This window comes from Nilaparvata lugens, chromosome 5 (assembly GCF_014356525.2).
Source record: "Nilaparvata lugens isolate BPH chromosome 5, ASM1435652v1, whole genome shotgun sequence".
Lineage (NCBI taxonomy): Eukaryota > Metazoa > Arthropoda > Insecta > Hemiptera > Delphacidae > Nilaparvata > Nilaparvata lugens.
In genome coordinates this window covers 21235836-21260728 of record NC_052508.1, presented here as the reverse complement: position 1 = coordinate 21260728, position 24893 = coordinate 21235836, and the positions used below count along the sequence as shown (strand labels likewise).

The 24893-nt window shown below is 33.7% G+C and overlaps 1 protein-coding gene across 4 annotated transcripts in view; it reads right to left on the bottom strand.

The window, feature by feature from the left end:
- Positions 1–24893, bottom strand: part of LOC111046050 — a 53231-nt gene that overhangs the window by 22276 nt on the left and 6062 nt on the right. For 2 of the 4 annotated variants that reach the window (XR_005571274.1, XR_005571276.1), the window contains exons 2-5: positions 19195–19393; positions 14544–14744; positions 13482–13661; positions 12036–12264 (exon numbers count right to left, since the gene is read on the bottom strand). Coding sequence is in view for 1 of the 4 variants with exons in the window: in XM_022331538.2 (XP_022187230.2) it covers positions 12113–12264; positions 13482–13661; positions 14544–14744; positions 19195–19393 (732 nt within the window). In the remaining 3 variants the exon portion in view is untranslated. Of the gene's footprint in view, positions 1–52; positions 237–11743; positions 12265–13481; positions 13662–14543; positions 14745–19194; positions 19394–24893 lie in introns of those variants that run through there. The other 2 variants (XR_005571273.1, XM_022331538.2) reach the window with 2 other exon arrangements.

The following is a 24893-nucleotide window of genomic DNA, read 5'->3' as shown; positions in this document are numbered from 1 at the left end:
GACATATTAATGTTAATTTGTGTTGAAAATTTGAAATAAAATAGTTTTAAGATTATGTTTACTTTTCGCATTTTTATTATTAATTATATTTTATATTAACAATGAAATAATATTGTAATACAGTATCAAGTAAGCTGAGCCTATAATTTGTGTGGCACTGGCGCTTTTGGGCGCGGTCGGACTAACTCTGCACTGTGTGTGTGTCTGTACTGTGTATCGCTGATGAACATGAAGTCCTGTAATAATATGAATTTCTATTTTGTTATTGTGAAATGTGAATTATTATTCTTATTGGAAATTAAACTAACACAGAAATGACTCTTGAGTTAATTTTTCTGCCAAACTTCCAACAGGTTATGGGCCCAGTCAACAATTGGCTCTGTGTTCTGAATGTCTGATTTTCCTGTGACATGATTGTGTTTCTTTGTAAGTTTCTTCATGAGTTTTTATTCTGACTGGATTGTCTGATGAATATGATGAACTCTGTGAATTCAACCGGTAACCTGAATGCTGAATTACCTGATAAGTGATAACTGATTTTTGATTTGGACTTTGATACCTGATTTTGGACTTTGAGGTTAGTAACGAGTTTCGTGTTTGAACAATCAACCTATTTAACCATGGCTGAAGCTGATTTTCGAAATATTAACAAATTCAATGGTGAAAATTTCCACCTTTGGAAATTTCAAATGAGAAATATTTTTGTTGCAAATGGACTCCTAGAAATAGTTAGTGGCTTAAGTAATAAGCCTGAATCAGAGGGAGCTGATTTAACTGCATGGACTAAACAAAACGCAAGAGCAATGTTTATATTATCCTCGTCAATGGACTATCAACAGCTCGAACAACTTCTGACTTGTGAAACTGCAGCTGAAATGTGGTCAAAATTAAGTGCTATCCATGAACAGAAGAGTGCAGCGAATAAGTTATCTATGATGACTAAGTTCCATGAATATAAAATGACTGTTGGTGATACCGTGGTGCAACACATTACAAAAATTGAAAACCTGGCACGTCAACTAAAGGACATAGGTGAAAATATTTCCGAGACGATGATTATGGCGAAGATATTAGGAAGTCTTCCTGTGAAGTTCAACCATTTTATAACGGCCTGGGACAGCGTCGATGAGAGCAAACAGACGATTCAATATCTCACCGAACGTCTTATCAAAGAAGAAAGCAGAAACACAGCTACAGAAGAGGTTCCTGGTGCATTCACTTCAAGCGTTCATCAAAAGTATCCTTTCAATAGCAATAACCACAATCAAGGTAACAAACAACAATCTAAGAACAATTTTTCGAATAAGTCTTACAAAAATTTCAAATGTCATTTTTGTGGCAAATTAGGCCACATAGCCCGTAATTGCTTTAAGAAACAAAATGAGATGAAAAATAAGAATGATTCTGATAAAGCAGGTCATGTAGCTTTCAATGTAAATTATGAAAATATTCAATCTCATATGATGAATTTAGAATCAAATGATGTTTGGCTTTCTGATAGTGGTGCCTCTCAACACATGAGTTTCCGCAGAGAATGGTTTCATGAATTTGTTGAATGTCATTCAGAATCAGTCAGGTTGGGTGATGACTCAACTTGCGAAATTAAAGGTAGAGGTACTATTTTCATTAAACGATTTGTAAATGGTGAATGGCTTGATGGTAGGCTAGATAATGTCTTGTATATCCCCACTTTGTGTAAAAATCTATTTTCAATAGGCGCTTGTACTGAGAAAGGTCTAGAATTGAAATTCCACTCCAACAGAGTTGACATATTCACTAATGATTCTAAATTAGTTGCTACTGGATTGAAACAAAGTAACAATCTGTTCCGTTTACTATTTAAAGTAAAAACTAATGAGTTAAATGTAGCTTCATGTAACAATCTGAAACTGTGGCATGCTCGCCTAGGACATATTAATTGTAATTCGATTAAAAATGCAATCAAAAATGATTTGATACCTAACGTAAAATCTGTTGATAATGAAAACTTTTTGTGTGAACCTTGTCTGTATGGTAAACAGTCTAGAATGCCATTCAAAACAACTAAATATGACAGAAATATGAAACCTGGTGAAATGATTCATACGGACATTTGTGGTCCAATGTCTGAAACTTCAGTAGGAGGTGCTAGATATTTCTTGCTATTTAAGGATGATAATTCAAGTTTTCGACATGTTTATTTCTTGAAAAATAAGAGTGATACTTTTGAAATTTTCAAAGAGTATGAAGCCATGATTTACAATAAGTTCAAACAGAGAATTAAGATAATTCGTTCAGACAATGGAACTGAATACACAAATTTAGCCATGAAAAATTATCTCTCATCCAGAGGTATTCAACTACAAACTTCTGCTCCTTACACTCCTCAACAGAATGGTAGGTCTGAGAGAGAAATCAGAACAATTGTTGAGAGTGCAAGATCAATGATTATTGCTAAGAACTTGCCCAAGAAGTTATGGGCTGAAGCAGTTAGTACTGCTGTTTATATCTTGAATAGGGTTCCATCTTCTCAAACTGATTCAACTGCTTTTGAAAATTGGTATAATAAGAAACCCCAAATTTCCCATTTGAAAATCTTTGGATGTGAGGCTTTTGCTCATATTCCTAAACAATTCAGAAATAAATGGGATGCAAAATCTAAGAAATTTCTATTTGTTGGGTATGATAAAGATTCTACTAATTACAGACTTCTTGACTTGAAAACAAATAAAATAAAAATTTCTCGAGATGTAACATTCAATGAAAATTCAAATTCCATGGATAAAAATGAACAAAATTCAATACTTATTGACTTTGATGTAGGTAACTTTGAAAATGTAAACGAAAATCCTGAAAATGCTGATGAAAATCAAGAAAATGTAAATAATGCTGAGGATAATGTAAATTTCAATGATGTTGAGAATAATGAGAGTTCTGGTCCCACTACTAGTACAAATAGTTCGAATTCTGATAACTATAATTTAAGAGATAGGAGTTCAATTAAACCTCCAGTAAGATTTGATCTTTGCCTTGCATATTGTGATGAGCCTAAAACTTATAGTCAGGCAATTTCTGATGTAAATGCTGATAAATGGAAAATTGCAATTGATGAGGAGCTGCAAGCTCATTCTGATAATAATACTTGGGATATTGTTACTTTACCTGAAAATAAGAAAGCTATCAATTGTAAATGGGTTTTTAAGATTAAAAAGTCTCATGAATCAGTTAATCCCCGATTTAAAGCAAGACTTTGTGCAAAAGGTTTTTCTCAAAAAGCTGGTGAGGATTACCAAGAGATATTTTCTCCTGTAGTTAGGTATGATTCGATTAGAGTTTTATTAGCTATTGCTGCTAATGAGGACTTAGAAATTGCACAGTTTGACATAAAAACAGCGTTTTTGAATGGTAAGATTGATAATGATATTTATATGAAAATACCTGAAGGTCTAGTTGTAAGTGATGAAAAATTAGTTTGTAAGTTGAATAAATCGTTGTATGGTCTGAAACAAGCTTCAAGATGCTGGAATGTAACTTTTGATTCTTTCTTACAAAAATTCAAATTAATCAAGACTAATGCTGATCCATGTGTTTATTTTGGAACATTCAATAATGAAAAATTGTATTTAGCTCTGTATGTTGATGATGGACTTGTATTAGGTAGTTCCAAACGCATAATTGATGAATTCATGAACACTCTGTGTACAACTTTCAAGGCAACAGTTCTGAAACCAGAATGTTTCGTTGGTATGGAATTGATCCATGACAAAATGAATAAAACCATTCTTATTCATCAAAGTACTTATATTGACAAAATAATTCATAAGTTTAATATGATTGATGCAAATCCTTTGAGTGTCCCTGCTGATCCAAATGTAAATTTAATGAAATCTGACAATGAAAATGAGACCCTTGATTCAGTACCCTACAGAGAAGCAGTAGGCTCTCTTTTATTTGTAGCAATGGTATCTAGGCCAGATATAGCATATGCTGTGAGTATTACAAGTAGATTTTTGAATAGATTCAACAATAGCCATTGGCAAGCAGTTAAGAGAATAATGAAATATTTGAAAAACACCAAGAATCTTGGAATAATGTATAGAAGCAGTGGGAGCAATTTCAACCTAGAAGGTTTTTCAGATTCTGATTTTGCTGGCGATCTTGACACTCGTAGATCGACCACTGGTTATGTCTTTAAATTGAGTAATGGTCCAATTACATGGTGTTCAAAACGCCAAGATACTGTAAGTTTGAGCACTACAGAAGCAGAATATATTGCTGCTTCTGCAGCTGCCAAAGAAGCAATTTGGATTCGCAAACTTTTAAATGATTTGGGTATTAAGTGTATTGATCCAACAGTAATTAATATTGATAATCAAAGTTCCATAAAACTTGTTTCAAATCCAGAGTTCCACAAAAGAACCAAGCATATCGATGTGCGTTATCATTTCATTCGAGAAAAATTTGAAGCTAAAGAGATCTCTGTTGAATATATTAATACAAATAATCAATTAGCTGATTTGTTCACTAAGGCTTTGCCAAGAGAAAAATTTTGTTATCTATGTAAGCAGATTGGTTTGAAATAGATTTAATAAGTTACATGTAAAATGCTCAAAGAGTGGGAGTGTTGAAAATTTGAAATAAAATAGTTTTAAGATCATGTTTACTTTTCGCATTTTTATTATTAATTATATTTTATATTAACAATGAAATAATATTGTAATACAGTATCAAGTAAGCTGAGCCTATAATTTGTGTGGCACTGGCGCTTTTGGGCGCGGTCGGACTAACTCTGCACTGTGTGTCTGTCTGTATGTAACGCGATTAAAGCCGAACGCGTTGATAGAATTCGATGAGATTTGGCAGGAATATTCCTTTTTCACCTGCGCGTTGATACACAAGGTTTTGTAAAATTTTGAATTTTAAGGATAATATGAAAAGAAAAGGAATTCCTCCATACTTCACTATATTATATTTTATATCATCCACTTTGAAGATAGGATCAATCAGGCTATAGAATTATACATAATCAATCAGCTGACAAGTGGATTAACTTATTCGTATGCATTACACAGATGTCTGGCCATGTCTATTTCTATAAGGTAGGGTTTCAATATTTTTTTATGCGTGCCAATCAGTATCAATATTCTCACATTTGAAAAACAAATTTAATAGGTGATTGAAAATGAAATTAAAAATGATTAAATGAACTGAATAATGCCGAAAAAATTATAATTGACCGAGCGAAGTGAGATCTAAGATTCAAGTCGGCGGTTTGGCATTTCTCTTAATGTTTAAATGTTTGAATGTTTATATGTTGCACATTTACGGCGAAACGCGGTAATAGATTTTCATGAAATTTGACAGGTACGTTTCTTTTTTAAGGTTGTGCATTCAATAATTTTTTTCATTTTTTTTTTCTTTTTCGTATCTATTGGACAGGTTCTTAGGACATAATCTATGCAATTGAAATATTTTTATCAGCTTCTGTTAGCTAACAATAGGGCTTCGAAAGTCACTTTTTTGAGGCAGATGGTACACATACCCCACAAAAGCTACTGGTCAGAAAAATTTGAGAAAAATATGCAAGTCTCCTCTTCAATATAGCAAAAATTATGTCAACTTTGTTTTTGAAAATCTGAAAAAATTAGATTTTTATGCATTTTAAACTCCTTTTTCACATTCAATGTTTGTTCTATGAACTTCAAATTCATAGCAACTTGTAGCGCTGTTCATGATGAATAAAGTTGATGCTTAAACTTATTTTATAGACACAATAATAGCCGCTGGTATGTGTACCTTTAAAGCACGGTTTTACGCCTGCTATGCTCGGGCAACAAGTGAATAGTACAGCTGGAGCGATCTAGCGGAATTAGTTTGTCCCTAGAGCTAAACGCTCGATGTTAATTACGCGTCGACGTATATACAAGGTTTTTGGAAATTTTGCATTTCAAGGATAATATAAAAGGAAAAAGGAGCCTCCTTCATAAGCCAATATTAGAGTGAAAATCAGACTATAGAATTATTCATCATAAATCAGCTGACAAGTGATTACACAGATGTGTGGAGAAGCCAGTCTATTGATGTATTTCCATAAGGTCTATAGTTTCAATCAGGTCTTGTGGATGAGAATACTGTGTGAGGTCTACTGTTCACAGAACTACTAGTATTCTTGATTGAAAAAAATAATTTTAAAATAGTTGAGAAATATTTTCATCAGATAAAAAGATTATCACGAAAATTGATAAATCATCATATGGGATACCGTGCAAATTCAAACGTGAACTGACAGAGTTTATCAACATGTTTTATGTGAGTTTTTGACTCTTTTTTGTTTAGGGCTACTTGTAGTATAAATAGAAATAGAAATCTCAGCACCATTGTTTGAAATATTTTATCACAACATGTTTCAACATTTATGCCATTTTCAAGTGAGTTTTTGATCTTGGAGAAAACAAATACTGTAGTAGTTTTTAAGAGTATAATATACTATAATAATATTATTATTATTTAACTGTGGATTGAGGCCGTAGCTAGAATAAGGGCCCATAGTGCTATGGGCCCTTTTTGTGGAGATGTTATAAATCGATTCTCTGTATATTTTTCTACATGTCCTACAAAATTTTGTAACGATATTAAGTTTTTTGAGGTTGGTACAGCAGTTTCAGTCAGCTGATGTCATGGGCCCTTCTTCAATAGACGAGTAAACAACGCAGTATGCAATGTTTACGTTCTTCACGCTGAAGCTAGTTTCCCGTATTCATTTGATGTGATATTTTTGTACCTAATTAAGTAATTTTACTCAAGAATAGCTGTAGTACTAAAATCTAATAGTTGTACTAAAATCAGTGATAAAAGGTGCTAAACGAAGAAGATTGAATGAACTCTGATAAGTGGAAGGACAATGTGCGAAAAACGAATCGGCAAAGTGGTTTATGTTATGAATCGAAGAATTCTAAAATGACTGTTCCTGCTAAGAAGTTTGAAAAAGTAAATAAATGTTGTCTAAGAAAGTGTTTTGAAAGTTTTGAACGTTGTGACCAGAATGATATCTTCACTGCATTCTACGATGGCAGAAGCAAAGAATTTCAAGACACATTCCTTGCTGGTTGCATGGGATTATTGCAGCATTCTGAGAACAGGAAGGTTACTACTGATCCAAAGGTGGTGAGAGAACATTCATGGGTATATACTATTAAAAGAAATGGTGTTGAAATTCTTGTTTGTAGAGCATTTTTTATACAAGTCCATAGAGTTAGTGTAAAGAGGGTTCGGGTTTTACAACAAAAAATATTACAAAACTTGTTTTCTGAACAAAAAGTCAAGCATGGTAAACAACGAAAACTGGAAGAGGATGTTTGGCAGTTAGCAATGGACCATTTGCAGAGTATCCCGCATCGTGGAAGCCACTATACACCACGTACAAATAGACTTTACTTTGATAACCCAAATCTCAGCCCAAAAGTGATTTTTTCAATGTTTCAAGACTTTTATAAGGAGAAATGTAATAAACCTTTGAAAATGGCATATAAAACTTATTTCAAGTTCTACCGAGACACCAATTTTACGGTAAGAAAGCCCAAGACGGACCTGTGCGACTATTGCACTGAGTGTGAGAAACATTTGGAAACCATCCTTGCCTAGTTAAGTACAAGTTACACAAAAAGGCAGAAAAGTACTTATCAGTGAAGAATGAATATATCAGAAAGTGTAAAGAGAACAATGAACTTCTTGTTCTAGAATTTGACTATGCTCAAAATCTTCCTTTGCCTAAAATTAATGTGACTAAACAATTTTACAAGAGACTGATGTGGTTGTTTGTATTCAATGTACACTGTCATAATGATGATTCATCGAGACTCTACACATTTCTTAAACATGTTGCTAAGAAGGGTCCAAATACAGTTGCATAATTTTATTCAACTTCATCCATGATAAGATTTATTGAACCCGGGAATCAAGGAAATTGTTTTGTTATCTGATGCCGCAGGCGGTTGGAATAAAAATGCCACCATGTTAAGATTTTGCTCATGGTTATAAAAGCTGTTCAATGTTACTATTCTTCATTTGTTTCCTATTAGAGGGCATTCGTTTAGTCAGTGTGACAGAAACTTTGGAGTGATGAAGTCAAACATAACAAAAAAAGAAACTATTGAAGTCGTTACACCATATCTGGAGAACATGGAGACTTGCCGGAAAAATCCTTCTCCTTTTGAAGTAAAAAACGATTCTACTATTCTTTTCAACTGGGATGAAGCATTAATCCCACACTTCAAGAAATCTCCAAGAACAAAGGGAACTACATTTGGGATACAAAAATATTGAATCATAAAATATAAAACCTGTGGATCTTTGGCAGTTTCACAGAACTACAGCTCTGAAATCTTTCAACCTTTCAAATTTCGTAAATCTTTCCCTGAAGATCTGTCACTCAATCCCCTTCCAAAGAAACCATTAAAACTATCAAAAATCAAGGACATTACTGACCTCTTCCCATACCTATCCCAAGAAGGAAGACGCTTTTACCAAGATATATTCGCCTTTCAACAACCTCAGAATATTGTGGTTTCTGAAGATCAAGATGTTAATAACTCCGATGAAGACTTTGATTTGGCAGACGATTGCATCATGGAGGAAAATTAAAAATAAGAAAATAAGATTCAACTTTCTAATTCAATGTAGCCTACTGTACACATTTTTATTATTGCATTCAACGTTTTCAATAAATAGTATTCATTATACAGTGATTTTATTAAGTTTTACCATGAAATATAGTAGCCTAATTTAATTCAAGAAATCAGCCTTTTTAAAACATAATATATTATAATAATTTTGATTTTCTGTTCATAATAATGCTGAAAAGTCTAATAATACAAGTGGCAATCAAACATTTATTATGGGGGCCCTTTTTCAATAGACGGTAAAAAAGGCAAACTTTTTGGTCTATTCAAAAAGGGCTCATGACATGACATTAGAAAAAATTGAAAACAAAAATTATTATTGGATTCTTCTGTCACTTTGGATACACTATTCTTCTCATGAATTCATGATTCCAATTCAACACATTGAATTGAATTCAACACATTCCAATAGAATTCATTAAAAAATATATTTCATTGCTTAGCAAAAATATGATATGTTTTTATACAGCTGTTAGAACTTTGAACTCCTGTACCTCAAAACTACGTTTTGGACTATAGGCCCTTATTCTAGCTACGGCCTCAATTTGTGATTCAACTGAAACAACTAGAACAGGTGACATCAGATAGTTGTGGATGAGAAAACTGCATGAGGTCTACTGTTCACAGAACTACTAGTATATTCCCAGGAATAGCTCTGATTGAAGTAGCAGTGTCCAATCAATTTTTCCGCGATAAGTGCATTTCAAAGACTTTAAAGAGATATAGACCCACAATGCCTATGCCTTCCCAATGATAGCTCTTAATTGAAATTGAATGCCGCCATTGGGGTATTTTAGCACGAGATATCATATCTATATATTCGTAATACTATAGATTACAAAGGCATTGGTATGTAATAATCTTATAGGTTGCCCCCTCAATGGCCGATTTCAATTCCAAGTACGACACTAGCGCTGCATGCGAGTCTATGCATCTTCAAGGTCTTTGGTGCGTTTTAATCTTCAACTTGGTGCCAACCTAACAAAGTCAACTCGACTTTATACCAACCTGACAAAATTATTAATTTAGTTACCAGTTAACAACTGTTTCGAAGAGGTTTTCTCTCTAGATTATAGTTCTATACTAGTAGTTCTGTGAACAGTAGACCTCACGCTGTATTCTCATCCACAAGTACCTGATTGAAACTATAGATCTTATGGAAATACAGCAATAGACTGGCTTCTCCACACATCTGTTTAATCACTTACACAGTCAGCTGATTTATGATGAATAATTCTATAGTCTGATTTTTACTCTAATATTGACGTATGAAGGAGGCTTCTCCTTTTTCCTTTTATATTTTCCTTGAAATGCAAAATTTCCAAAAACCTTGTATATACGTCGACGCGCAATTAAAAAAGGAACATACCTGTCAAATTTAACGAAAATCTACTACCGCGTTTCGCCGTAAATGCGCAACATATAAACATTTAAACATTAAGAGAATTGCCAAACCGTCGACTTGAATCTTGGACCTCACTCCGCTCGGTCAATAAGAATATACTTGCTGAAAGAGGTACTTTAACCCTTAAAAACCACCCTTCAGCTAGGTTTACACCAAAGTTATTAACAAAATGTTAATAACGTAATCCTTATAAATACTATTAGATTGAATATAACTTATCATACACAATCATAATGAGCATATGTGTTTGTCAAGTTCCGTTCAATCTAATAGAATCTAATAGGATTAAGTTATTAACATTTTGTTAATAACTTTTGTGTAAACCCAGCTTTAGAGTTAAAATATCGCCAAAAGATTTCTTAGTTTTTAGTGAGCACCTAGGACTTATAAGTATATATATTTCAAGTTTAAGTATACTTATTTAAGTATTTACTTAAAGTATAATACTTATTTATAAGTATACTATATTTCAAGTTTTGTTGCAATTCGTCCAGTAGTTTTCCAGAAATCGTAATCAATGTGTGAGTGAGTGAGATAAGAATTTTATAAGAATAGAAATGATAAGCTGAACTAATTTATAAAATAATTGAGGTTGACCATTCATTTTCTATCTCAACTGTTTTTAAAAAAGCAGATGATAAATAAAAAAAAAGTTTGTTGTTTGATAAAAACGTTTTCAATTTGGACTTTGTAAAAGAGTGAAGTGAGATCACAAAAAAAGGTAATCAAAATTGTTTGAATTGTGATTATATTGAAGAGGAATAAACACAAGATGGAAGTTTCGTTAATTCTGTTTTAAATCATAGTTTCATTTTATTAGAATTTTAAAAAGGAGCCGATGTCTGTCCAAGGCACAGAAAAACATTCGTTGATGGCCACATTTTTTAAAAAGTAGGCTAAAAAATACGAAAGGCCGCAATACGTTGTCATTCATTATTAAGCAAAAAATCAAGCAACTTCTCATAAGTCCGGCAAAAGTTGTTATCAGTAGATCAAGAAATTCAAAGCCGATGAGGAAGAGACTGATAAAAAAGAGGAAGCTCCTGTAGCAAAAGACACAATGAACACTTCCACTCATAATATCACTTGATGTGAAAAAACAGGAGAATCGCTTTTTAATGATATTTGGAAACGTTTAGAGTGACTCTTGGAATAGATTAACAATGAGCTATTATTGTTTAATTAACAACCGGCTTGATTTCCACTCGATAGTTGTGGGTGGGAGTTTCAGTTACGCGTGTTAACTGAAAATTTATCTCAGAAGTGTACAATGCATATTCAGCTATCGGTTTGAAAATAGACATTTCAATAAATAATTTGCAACAAAATATTGGGGGATATCGAGTGGGGCAGCGCAGTCGGTATCGTGGAACCAACTGAAACCTGTCAAATCCTGTTACTCATCCCATCCCACCTCATTCAACCCAAATTCCGATAAAACCAGATCAGTTGGTAAGAGATTCCGACAGGATTTTATGGTGAGTTGCATTCAAATTAGCCTATTATGTATTATTTCGATATAGTTTGTTCTGACTAGATACCTATAAATTTCATATTAATTATTCTATTTTCAAACTTAAATAATTTCAATTTTCTTACAGACCACTTGTTCAAAATTATGGCGTTACCAGTATCAGAGCTATTGGGAGGTACTTGTGTTGGTCGATTAAACAGAAAATGTAATAGTAGGCTTTGGTAACATTTATCTAGATGATAAATCTACGATATCCATAAAATTCATCAGTTACAATACATAGAGTTAATATTCCAGCACCGCTACTTGTTTGACTCTTGTCATCAAGTAACGCTAATCTAATAAAGTTAATTAAAGGCTAATTGGGTAAGTTCCAATCAATTTTTGTTACATTAGTATACAATAAAATACCTCTAGAAAAGGAGTAATATTATGTTAAAAATGGATAGTTCGGTATAAATTGATCAAAATACAAAAAAATAGAATCCGTTCAATTTACCCTTTCACAGAATGCATCTTCTATTTCTCATCACTTGTTACTTGAAAAGTGTCAGTTGTCCAGCAATCTCGTCGTTGTTACTCTTTATCTCCATGGTGCTGTTCCGAGGTAGACCAATTCGTTTCTAATCGCTTTCGTAGCGAAGCAACACAAAATGGCAAGTTTTCATTATTTTCAAACTTTCTAGAATATTTTTCAATCGGAAAGGTTTTTGGTGAGATCTCGACCACTGGAAACAAATATAAGATTTAAATGAAAACAAAAACTAGAAATTAAATCCTATTTCAAAACTATCAATAGTGTAATGACAATTTAACTTAAAATTTTACACGCAAATCTAAATATTGTTCTGATCATTATAAATATTCATGAAAGTGGTGAGAATAACCATTATGAAATTTATTATATTTATCAGAAGACCTAGAAATTAAATCTATAGACATTCAGCACTAGATTACACAGTTGGAAATGATGGACAGTTGGATTACACACTCGGAATCCGTCACACGGCCGTGCCACGGCGCGTGAGAAAACAAATGCTTTCAAACGTGCAGGGACACATACTACCGCACCGCGTCAACACCGTCACCGTATTTGTTGCGTGCCCGCGCGACACCGACTAGTTCAGTTTACTTTTGACGGAGACTGTGCGGGCTCGTTTAACATGGAGAGTGAAAAACTTATTGATGAGATACGGTATTTTCCAGTTTTTTTTATGATCAAAGTGATGATAAATATGGTTGAATGGAAAATAAGTTAAACCAAAAGTGTAATCAAATAATAAGTCAAGCCAAAGGTATGATAGACATAATATAATAAATAATAAAATAAACAACAAAAAGTATAAAAGAAGGAACCCGTGACCGTGTCTTAAATTTTTAATTTAAAACTAATTACGTTTAGATACATAAGGCAGAAGATAACAATTTTATTGCTCATATATACTTCCTATAGGCTACATGACTGATTGTGGTATTGTTATGCACCGAAATATATACCAGCACTATGATTCTCATCGTCTACAGGTAATTAGTTTGAAATTGAAAAATATAAATTTAAATCGGATGTAACAAGCTTAAATAGTGTTAGGCCTATATTATTAATAATAGTTTAACACATTCAGAAATCAGACCAAAGAAGCACTACAGAACTGAGACACTGCTGCCGCTCGGCTGTCGCACGGATATGTGTGTTCTCCTACCATCATCACCGTGTCGCGGACGTAGCTCGGCACGGGCTCGGTGCGGTTATATGTGTCCCGAGCTTAAACCGAGGTAATTTTTGAAGACATTTTTAGTTTAGTTTTGTGTATGCATTATAAAGTTTAAAAATTGTTTTCATGTAATTGTGAAAGTTCTGTGTGTCCCGAATGGAGAAGCTGCTTCGGTCCCAGTTAGTCCGGGTTATAGAGGTTCTACTCAACTCATAAAAATCAAATATACTTACAAGTCCATTTGTTTTGTCCGGTAAGGCTCAAGGTAAAGTGGTAACCAGGGTGAAACTGAACTTCAAGTGATAACGGGCTCTTCACTAACAACTTGCAGTTCAAATACTTTTCATAAAATTTGCACTCATAAAGATTTTGAAGATGACTTCTTCCAATAGCTTCTTTTTGAATAATCCATTCTGAAACGAAAAATTAGATAAATTAAATGAATAAACAAAATTTATAATTTGTATTATTATGTGATTTGAATATTGTAATATTGCATTTTCAACTCTCTGGAGGATTAAATTTTTCTAAATTCCGCAAAAATAGTGAGTTAAAAAAATTAATTGCTACCAAATACGACCTGTAACTTATTATTTTGTTTTCAAGGAAGTAATTTTAGTTTTACTAAAACAAAAAGTGAAACCTTCATTGTCTATGCATTTTGGACAGCCAATATATTGGAAGATTTAAATTTGGCAGTTCAACTTTTCATTTTACTAAAGCTTTCAAGACCCTTTATTGCTTGAAAACATTGCAACATAGGTGATCATTGCATGATAGGTGACTGTCTGACAGACGAATGCATCAGATATTTTTTTCTTGACTGAGCCAGTGATAGGAACAAGAACAGTTACTAACTTCGAAGAAGTACATAAAAACGTTTTTCAATCCAAACAGTTATTTCTCACTAATATTTTTAAACACGGACCTATGTAAGACAATCAATTCCAAAAGAAAACTAATTGATGAGAAAACAACATTGTATCAGAGATGAAATGGATAATTTGATGCTTTTACATTTTATTTGGTGGTAAAATGGGTAAGTTTAATTTCAAGTTATATCTTATTAAAGTTGGGTTTGTATTCAATGTAAATTATAAGTCGAATTTTGAAAAAGCTTTGGACTACTTTGAGAAATGTAAACCTCATATTATATAGAAGTGGTTTTGGTTAACACAAAGAAATTTACATTATGTGATCAATAAAAATAAAATCTCAAATATGAAATAAAAATAAATCGAAACTTGCTTGAAGAGTTTTGAGGTGGATGATTTTAAAGCAGGCTAAGAATTTACCTTTCTCCAAGACCGCGAGGTTCTCTTTTAGTTCAGCTTTTTTCGAATTGAAATTTTTGTTCTTAGACTCTTCTTCAACAAGAGCTTTCTTAGCAGCGCATTGAGCTTCGATCTGCAGGTTGTTGTTGACCAAGCTTTCATACTTAACATTCAGCTCATTATATCTCAGTTGTAGAGATTTTTCTTCGTCTGTTTTTGAAGCTGGAAAGCCAATGAAATCAATAATTATTTTACAGGTTATTCAGAACAAGTTTTATACAGGGATCAGCATATTAATCTGACGATTTAGTAGAATTTGTTATATTGGCTTTAAAAAGGCAGGATTTTTGTACATCGACAGGTCTATTTTTGCCATTTCAGTAGCCAGTATGTCGTGGTCAAGTGAACATCGAGCGTTTGTGATTGAAGCTATTTTTCTGAAGACTTGAATCGCAGAGAAACAGTAACATCTCATTGATAAGTAAACATGATTAATGAATTTCTGCTACCGAAACTGAATGACTTTCAAAGACATAAAATGTGGTTTGGTGCCACCGCCCATACGGCGAGAATCGCAATGAATGTTCTGCGTGAAACCTAATAGGCGCAAGTGAACCAAAACAACTTTATTCGCTTAGCGATCGCTAGCATATCAACTTAATTTCTTTCTACATAAATAACATTTCCAATATTGTTTATAATCAAGAAAATCATTTCATTTGATAACTTTCCCAGCACTCACAATTTCTGGGGTGTAGTTTCTCAACTAGCATGTGGTGTAATGTATTATAGATACTTCAAATGATATGAAATCTCACGCACACTAATAATGATAATAGAAGCGAGTACCACCGCGGGTGAGAGCTCAGTGTGTAAAAAAAACTTGCGAAAAACCTTCTTTAGCACGTGCTAGCGGTACTCAGTGTGACATGGCCTCAAGGCGATGATTTTGGAGAACAGCAAGGAAGTGGAGAATCTGGATAAAGTTGTATCCAAATTATTCAACTTCAAGTTGACTTTCTTAAAGCAAGCTTTGACACCCAACTTGATAAAAAATAATGTCAAGCTCATATGCGGGCATCACTCTCAGCAAAAAAAAACCCACAATGTCTCTCATTCTCTCTCTTTATTACTCTTATTGACCGAACGTAGTGAGGCCTTTGTTTCAACTCGATTTGCTTTTGTCTGTCTGTATGTAACGCGATTACGGCCAAACGCGTTGATAGAATTCGATGAGATTTGGCAGGAATATTCCTTTTTCAACTGCGCGTCGATGTATACACAATTTTTTGAAAGGTTTTTTTAAATGTTGCATTTTAAGGATAATATGAAAAGAAAAGGAATTCCTCCATACTCTGATATCTATATATATAAAAGCGAAATGGCACTCACTCACTCACTCACTCGCACAACTAGAAATCTACCTGACCAAAAACGTTCAAATTTGGTAGGTATGTTCAGTTGGCCCTTTAGAGGCGCACTAAGAAATCTTTTGGCAATATTTTAACTCTAAGGGTTGTTTTTAAGGGTTTAAAGATCGTCTTTTAGCATGTGTATTCTTCTTCTCTCAATCTCTTAATTATAATTGAAATTTCCATAGCATATGTTACTATAGAACTATAATCTAGATAGAGTACCTCTTCGAAACAGTTGTTAACTGGCAACTAAATTAATAATTTTGTCAGGTTGGCATTAAGTTGAGTTGACTTTGTTAGGTTGGCACCAAGTTGAAGATTTAAATGCATTTATCGCGGAAAAATTGATTGGGCACTGCTACTTCAATCCTGGGAATATTATGTTACTAGCAGTCAGGCTCGCTTCTCTCGCCATATCCGTTTTGCCAGCCGTTTAGTCTGGACCCCCGACTGTATTGTCCTAACATATGATAAAAATGCCTAAATGAAAAATGCAGGCGAGCGAAGCGAGCCTGCTGATCCCATTCCTGGGGGTCCAGGGGGCAGAGCCCCCTGGCTAGACGGATATGGCGAGCGAAGCGAGCCTGACGGCTAGTCACTATATATTATCATCTACTTTGAAGATAGGATAAATCAGACTACTATTCATAATCAATCAGCTGACAAGTGATAAGTTATTCATTGCATGCATTACACAGAAGTCTGACCGTGTCTATTTATACTAGTAGTTCTGTGAACAGAAGACCTCGCGCTCAGTAAGTTACATTGACCTGTTATGTTTACTCAAAAATTAATAAATCATTTATCAATTTAAAATGTCTAGAAAAAATCCTAAATAAACATAGAGCTTTCTGTCCTATCGTACGTGACGTGTCGTCCCGGAATGTGAGTGTGAGCGCTGTTATCAGGTCTGGCTGCCGTCGATACGCCAATCCAATCAACCCATCAGAGAACATTCTGTAATGTCGTGTTGGCGGAAAATCGGTGTGTTGAAATTAACAAAATAAACTACCATAATGCTGATTTCCTACAAACTTCATTTCTCACTTTTCATGATTTTAAAAATCAATTTCTTTTCAATAATATTTGTTGGAATTTTAACCATCAGATTAAAAAAGAAGTGAGTGGCGCACTCACACAACTTTCCTTGTCGTTATGAAAATTGATCACCTGACGCTAGTGTTCCCGCGCATCTCAAGTCTACTACTATTCAAAGATCTGAGCCAGCTGGTGACAGGACAATAACGCTGGAAACACACGAGGTCTGCCATCTCTTCATAGTGAATAATTTAATAGAATCAACAGTTTGCAATTGAAATAATCACATTTCCTTATTTTCAATTTTAGGTGAAAATGTTACTGAGCATTAATTGTATAGATTTTCATGCTCAATATTTTCCACTAATTTTTGTTTTTTTTTTTTGTTTAAATTGTATCTGAAGCCTAATAATTGGGAATCTAAAATCAAACTTTGCATAGATGGGGCGGAGTTCCTGAAATTTTTACAGATATGAGACTTATGGCAGTTGATGGAGCTTATCAATGACTAATTTAGGTATGGATTTGATCAAAATCTTTGGAGCCGTTTTCGAGAAAATCGCGAAAAACCCTGTTTTTGACAACATTTTTGCTTTTTTAGCAGTTATCATTAATTGAATTTGATCGAAATTGTTCGTGTCGGATGTAAGGACCTTAAGTTCCAAATGTCAAGTCATTCCGTTAATTGGGAGATGAGATATCGTGTACGCAGACGCACATACACACACACACACATATAATATATATATATATATATATATATATATATATATATATTATATATATATATATATATATATATATATATATATAGACCAATACCCAAAAACCAGTTTTTTGGACTCAGGGGACCTTGAAACGTATAGAAATTTACAAATTTGGGTACCTTAATTTTTTTCGGAAAGCAATACTTTCCTTACCTATGGTAATAGGGCAAGGAAAGTAAAAATGTAAAAAAAATGTTTTCTATCAATAACTCCAAACTAGAATCATGGCATTAGCTTATAGAAAGACAAAGTTAGTAGACAACGTTAGTTAGACTACTAACGTTGATGGAAAGATACATTTTCAAGATGTTTGATGTTTTTGAACGGATAATACCTATTATAGTCCACTAGACACCTGATTTATGATGAATAATTTCTATAGTCTGATTTTTACGGTAATATTGATGTTCGAAGAAAACTCATTCCTCTTTTGTATTATCCTTAAAATGCAAAATTTTAAAAAAACCTTATGTATACGTCGACGCTAAATTCAAAAAGGAACATACTTGTCAAATTTCATAAAAATCTATTGCTGCGTTTGGCTGTAAATGCGCAACATATATAAACATTTAAACATAAAGAGAAATGCAAAACCGTCGATTTGAATCTTAGACCTCACTTCGCTCGGTCAATAAGGTAGGGTTTCAATATTTTTCATGATGCTTGCCCATTAGTATCAATATTCTCACATTTGAAAAACAAATTTAATACCTAGGTGATTAAAAATAAAAAAAATGATTAAATGAACTGGATAATGCCGAAGAAATTATAAATATTATTGATTGAAAAAGATTAATTTCAAAATATTTCGTTATCACGAAACTGGATAAATCATCATATGGGATAGAAATTCAAACGTGAACTGAGTTTATTAACATGAGTGAGTTTTTGATCTAGGATAAAACAGATAACAGTTTTTAAGAGTAAATTATGATTCAACTGTGAATTGTGATTCAACTGAATCAACTAGAACAGGTGACATTAGAAACTTGTGGATGAGAAAACTGCGTAAGGTCTACTGTTCACAGTACAACTAGTTATTTATAGCAACAATAATGCAATAATATAAGAAGGAGATAATAGTTTGAATGCCGTTGATTTATAATCAGCTGTGCTGAATAGTGAGTTGTGTTTTTTCTGGCTCTAAATTTTGTAAAATAACTCCAATTTTCCAATTAATGATGATTTGAGTGTGATATTTTTGTTTTTTATTGTTTTCAACCGTCAAAATTTAAAAATCTTAGTTTTCGTTGTTTTTGAGTGAAAATGGACTAAATTTTAGTAAAGTGAAATCATAACCCTATTTTGGACTTTTAGAGTGTTATCTAAATTTGGGAAAGAAATAGTACAAGGAGTATCCTTAGTTATTCTTTCCCAATCAGTGCTTCTTTGTAAAAAATATAAATAAATAAATAAATCTTGATGTAAGCATATGAAGAAAAGTATACTTACAAGTGGATTTGATTGTCGATTTCAACAAATTCTTTGATTTGTTCGCATAGTCTCTGCCTACTTTCTTCACAGCTTTTAACTCCTCATTGGCTTCATGAGTGAACTTTTTCAGTAAAGTTGTATTGATATTACCTCCAAGAAAGAATGGCAGACGCCCTTCGTCGAATACGGACAGTTTCAAAACAAATGGTTTTTCTTGCTGAAAATGATTAATACAAAGAACAATTTCAATACAAGAAGTTTTTTAAATTTTAAAGAGAATTTTTCAGGAAACAGTTCGAAAATAAATTCTCTTGCCGGTTTTATATGTATAATGATCTTACTTCGCACATATTACTTAAAATGAATAATTGACGAAAGATTTTCATTTACTTTAGAAAATCGATTTTAATGTCAATTATAATATAAATCTCAATAAATCTTAAACTGTACAAATATGAACATTCAATGATTCTCTCATCAGCTCTGCTGTTAGTTTGATAAACAACATTAGTAAATTATTAACAAGTCATATGGTTCATATGATTAGAAAGAAGAAGCGTGAATGTAGAGCAACCAGCTTCTTACATCTCCCCCCTTTGAACAAGAAACTTCCTCGAAGGTGTCAATTTGCTTGAGTGACAGATGATTGGTTCACTCCCATTGATTCCGCAGGCCACTTCATACATTGAGTTTGATATTCTTCTTATAATGGGGAACGGTCCACTTCTAACTTCATCTAATTTATTTCTATTCAACTTGTTCCCTTTTTCTATATACACTAGTTCTTTTTCCTTGAAACCATATATTCTTCTGTTCTTATCACATCTCAGTTTGTTCCGTTTGTGGTTTAAATTGGAATTTTTTATTGCTTCTTCTCTGTCTATTTGTAAGTTTCGTTTTTTCCTCAGTTGTGATGGTATTATTTCCAAATCCTCTCCCAATAGCAGATATCTTGGTGTAAATTTAGTAGTGCTATGGATTGTCTTGTTGTATTCTGATGTGCAACTTTCCGCTATTTTCGACCACGTCTGCGTTCTTCCTTCTGGACTATTCACTTTGCATCTAATACGATTCACCAATGTCTGGTTTAGCCGCTCATTAAGACCATTTGATTGTGGGCAATCTACCGATGTGAACACCATTGTAACACCTTTTTCGAGTAGGTAATCTCTAAACTTTTTTGATTTGATAGACGCATATTGATCAGCTAATAGGATCTTGACAGAATGGTTTTGTAAGATAGGATCTAGCAAACGAATGTATTCTTTAGTAGTTTGACCGCTAGAGCTTGAAGTGAATGCATATCTAGAGAAGTGATCGACCAATATGTGTAGGTATCGTTTTGTTGAGTTGTTTCCACCAAACCCTCCAACAGTATCTATCGACATGATCTCATACGGTTCACTAGCTGGACCCAATTGTGAAAGTAATCCTATTGAGCGACCTCTTCTTGTTTTATTCTTCTTACATATATGACTCGAATCACAATAGCGCTTGACCATTTCATCCATGTTGGAAAAGTAGTAATGTGGACGTATGTGTAATAGTGTGTGGTGAGTTCCGATATGTCCTAGTTGAAAATGAATTTTCTCAATCAATTCTTTACCCTTTTCTTGAGAAAGGAAGATTCTTTTGTTTCCTTTCATACATTTGTAGAATATTTCCTCTTTATATTCAACATTCCTATTATTCATTATTGCTTCTTTGCTTTTTTCTTGATCGTCTTTTATTTCTTGTATAGATATCAAATTCACAACTGTTAAAATGTCTTCATTTCCTTCAAAGTGCTCTAAAACTGGATTTCTTGATAAAGTATCTGCTTCAACATTTCCTTTTCCTGGGCTATATATCAATGTGAAATCATATTGCGATAGGTAGTATACAAGATCTCCCAATTCTTCATCGGTTCGTGCTTTCACTCTGAAATTCTCCAATGGTTTGTGGTCTGTGATCACTGTAAACTTCCGTCCTATCAACCAATATTGCCAATACATAATTGTCTCTTTTATAGCCATACATTCCAGATAAATAGCTTTTTTCTTCTTTTGAGCAGGGCTCAGTTTTTTTGAAAAATATGCTACTGGATGAAGCTCATTATTTTCTTTTGGTTGTTTCAGTACAGCTCCAAATCCCTCTCCACTGGCATCGGTGAAAATGAATACTGGTTTTTCATAATCATAAATTTGTAATACGGGACTAGAACATAAGTATTTCTTCACGTTTTGGAAAGCTTTATCACATGTCTCTGACCAGATAAAAGGTATGTCCTTCCTCAGTAGATCGTGTAAAGGTTCTAGAACTTTCACTGCATTCTCTATGTATTTGGTCAGTCGTAATCAGACCTCCGTAGAGTGCAGATCGTAGCGAATAATTAGTGTAGAGTAGTATTAGTAGTGAAAGTGGAACAAGTTGTGTCAACACCAACAACCAGCAGTCTACTCAGCAGTTTTTCACAGTGAAAACTACTCAACGTTTTTTTTTCTGAGTGAAAAGTGTGTCACCAAATTTTTCGTTTGAACATTGCTCTCTTTAAAAATTAGGTTCTGTTTCTTTAAAAAAACATTATCAAACTATCAATAAATTATGGTGTTTTGGATCTATCAGCCTTAAGATGATCCATTCGCCAATAATACGCCAACAAAACTACCACCATCCGCGCAACTAGAATACGAGGAAGAGGAGGAAAAGGATGAAATGAATATGCCTCCCGAATTGCCACCGAAAAGTAAAAACGATAGCGGAATACGTTTCGAGGTACGTTCTCTTAAAAATATACAAGAGAAATTTCTGAAATGGGGGAGTGAAATTATCTTGAAAAAGAAAGTATCCAGAGAGGACTATGATTCGTTTTTAAATATGTGCAATGAACTTAACATAAGTATCGAAAGAATAGACGTTAAGCAACATATACAAGATAACAACGCGGAAATGTTTGGAAAAATTCACACTCTGGAGCAGAGTGTGAATAAACTAGCAAGTGAAGTTGCAAAAAGCCACAACAAGCCGATCTCATTTGCTGAGGCCGTGCAACTGCCAAAGAAGAGGACCGCACCTTCTGCATTATCGAGTGCCTCCTCCACTGCTGCAGCCAGGGAGTCTCCGCCCCGGACCAAGAAGCTGTCGCCCAAGGAGAATGTGATCATCCTGAAGCCAGCAAAAATAAATGGAACGGAAAAGGAACAAAGCGGAAAAATTCGAGAAACAATAAAGAAGAACATCACCCGTGAACAAAATTTGAACATTAAAAAAGCTGTTGATGTCCGTGGTGGGGGTGTGCTGTTGGTGCTTCACCCAAGGGCCAATAAGGAAAATGTTTTGGGTGATAAGGTCCTGCAACATCCAAACATAAAGGTAAGCGAGCCACAATCCAAATTGCCAAGTCGCTGCAGATATAACTGCTGCTGAATTGGCAAACGATGTGTATGAGAGAAATCTCGAGTCATCGTCACTGAGTAGGGAAAATTTCTTGAAAAACTTTAGGCCGATTTTTAAAATAGGACCGAAAAACAAAAACACCGTGCACTGGGTAGTGGAGTGCACTGGTGAATTAAGAAAAGAATTTATTAACAAATCGCGGATTGGTATTGATTGGAGGGTGTGCCGAGTTGGAGACTATGTTGCCGTCTCTCGTTGCTTCAAGTGCCAAAAAATTGGACATATCAGTAAGCATTGCACTCAAGCACAAAACACCTGTGCTCACTGTTCCACTACAGGACATGATGTTAAAGAGTGCCCTAATAGAGACAAAAAGCCCTCATGTTTAAATTGCCGCAATGATAAAAAAGCTTTCGATCACAAAGTAGGTGACAGAGAGTGCCCTTCCTATCAAAAAGCGTTACAACAAATAATTGATAGAACTGATTATGGAATCTGAAAGAAAAATATTCAATATACTGAGGATAAATAAAAATAAAAGTGATAGTAAAATCAAGCAATCAACCCAACACAAAATGATTACTTTAAATTCCATCCTTAACAAAATTGATAGTTTCTACGTAACAACTAATACTGATAAAAGTAAGATAAGTCTGGTTTATAATTTTGGTGAGAGGGTTGATGTTATGATATCTTTTACAAAAATAGGAAATAGTATTAAAACATCCAAAGGACTCTCTCTGCTTAGAAATAAAAAATATTTCTCTCTTGAAGAATGGAATCACCTGAATGTGTTACGAGATTCTAATTGTATAAGAGTTTTGTTTTCTGATAAAAACATTCCTATTTTCATATTAAATGATGGTGAAAATGGGGTACTTATTGATCTTTTGAATAGAATAAATGATTGGAGTAAATTCAATTACCCTTTGATTATAGGAATTGATTCTTTTAACAATCTTGGTGAAACTTATTTTGATATTCCTGCCACTGAACTCTTGAGTACTGTCATAGGAGCTAGAGATTTGAAGTTTATTTTTTATTATCGAGGTTATTGTGAAATTAATTTTCTTAATATACCTAAGCTATCTGATAGTCCGGGAGTTGAGTACCCTGTAGGATTCTTTGAAGGTAATAATAAACGTGAAGCATTCATAAACTCTATGATTGAATTACGGACTCTACTTCAAAACACTGATAACGAAAATGCTAAAATATATAAAAATATTCTTCTTAGGATCACGCATAGAAACATGTCAATATCAGGTGATGAACTAATAAGCGTCCTGAATAACAATATGAACATCTATGATAATAATTTGAAAAGATTCCTATTCAAAACAAACTCTAAATACCGAATGGGATATTGCTTGGAGCAGGGTGGAAGTTACGTAGAATTTCAAGAGGATACTTTAAAATTCTCTACTAAAGAACGATATGTTTTAGTCACACGTAATACTACACTTATGCTGAATAGCGAATTAATAAAAACTATAAATAGAATAACTCTTCATGAGTGTAAACTTCCTAAAATAAAGTGGTATGACGGTGTTCCCGGCTGTGGTAAATCTTACTTTATAGTCTCGCATCATGAGCCTGGCAAGGATCTAGTACTCACTCAAACACGGGCAGGTATTAAAGCAATCCGTGAAACTGTCATTGAAAGGTATGGTCGAAAACATTGTAATCGTCTTAAGCTTGATTACAGAACAGTTGGCTCATATATAATAAATCATAATCAGAATAAAACATACGATAGAGTTTTTATTGATGAAGCTCTACTTATGCATGCGGGTTACATCGGGTTTATTGCTAACTTGAGTAAGGCCTCAGAAATGATTGTTGTTGGTGACGCAAACCAAATACCCTATATTGAGAGAAGTAATTATGCCACAAGATGGCATAAAATTTCAGAATTCTGCGAACCTTTTACAAAGCAAACGGTAACTCGTAGATGTCCTATCGATGTTTGTTTTGTCCTTTCCACTGTCTATGAAAATATTACGACGATTAATGAAAGAGCTATCTCAATTCTGCCTACTTACAGAAATGGGGAATACCATCTGATACAACCCGACACTTTGATATTGACATTCACCCAAGAGGAAAAACTTATGGTGGGTGATACTATAAAGTGGAGAGAGGATGTTGCACTTCACACAATCCATGAAGCACAAGGGCTAACTCATAAAAATGTTATTCTAATCAGAATTAAGTACAAGGAGAATGAAATCTATAACAGCATGCCCCATGCGATTGTCGCTTTGTCTAGACACACTGAAACTTTCAGGTATTTAACAACCAGTCTAGTAGATGATGCTGTGGACAAACTAATTAAGAAA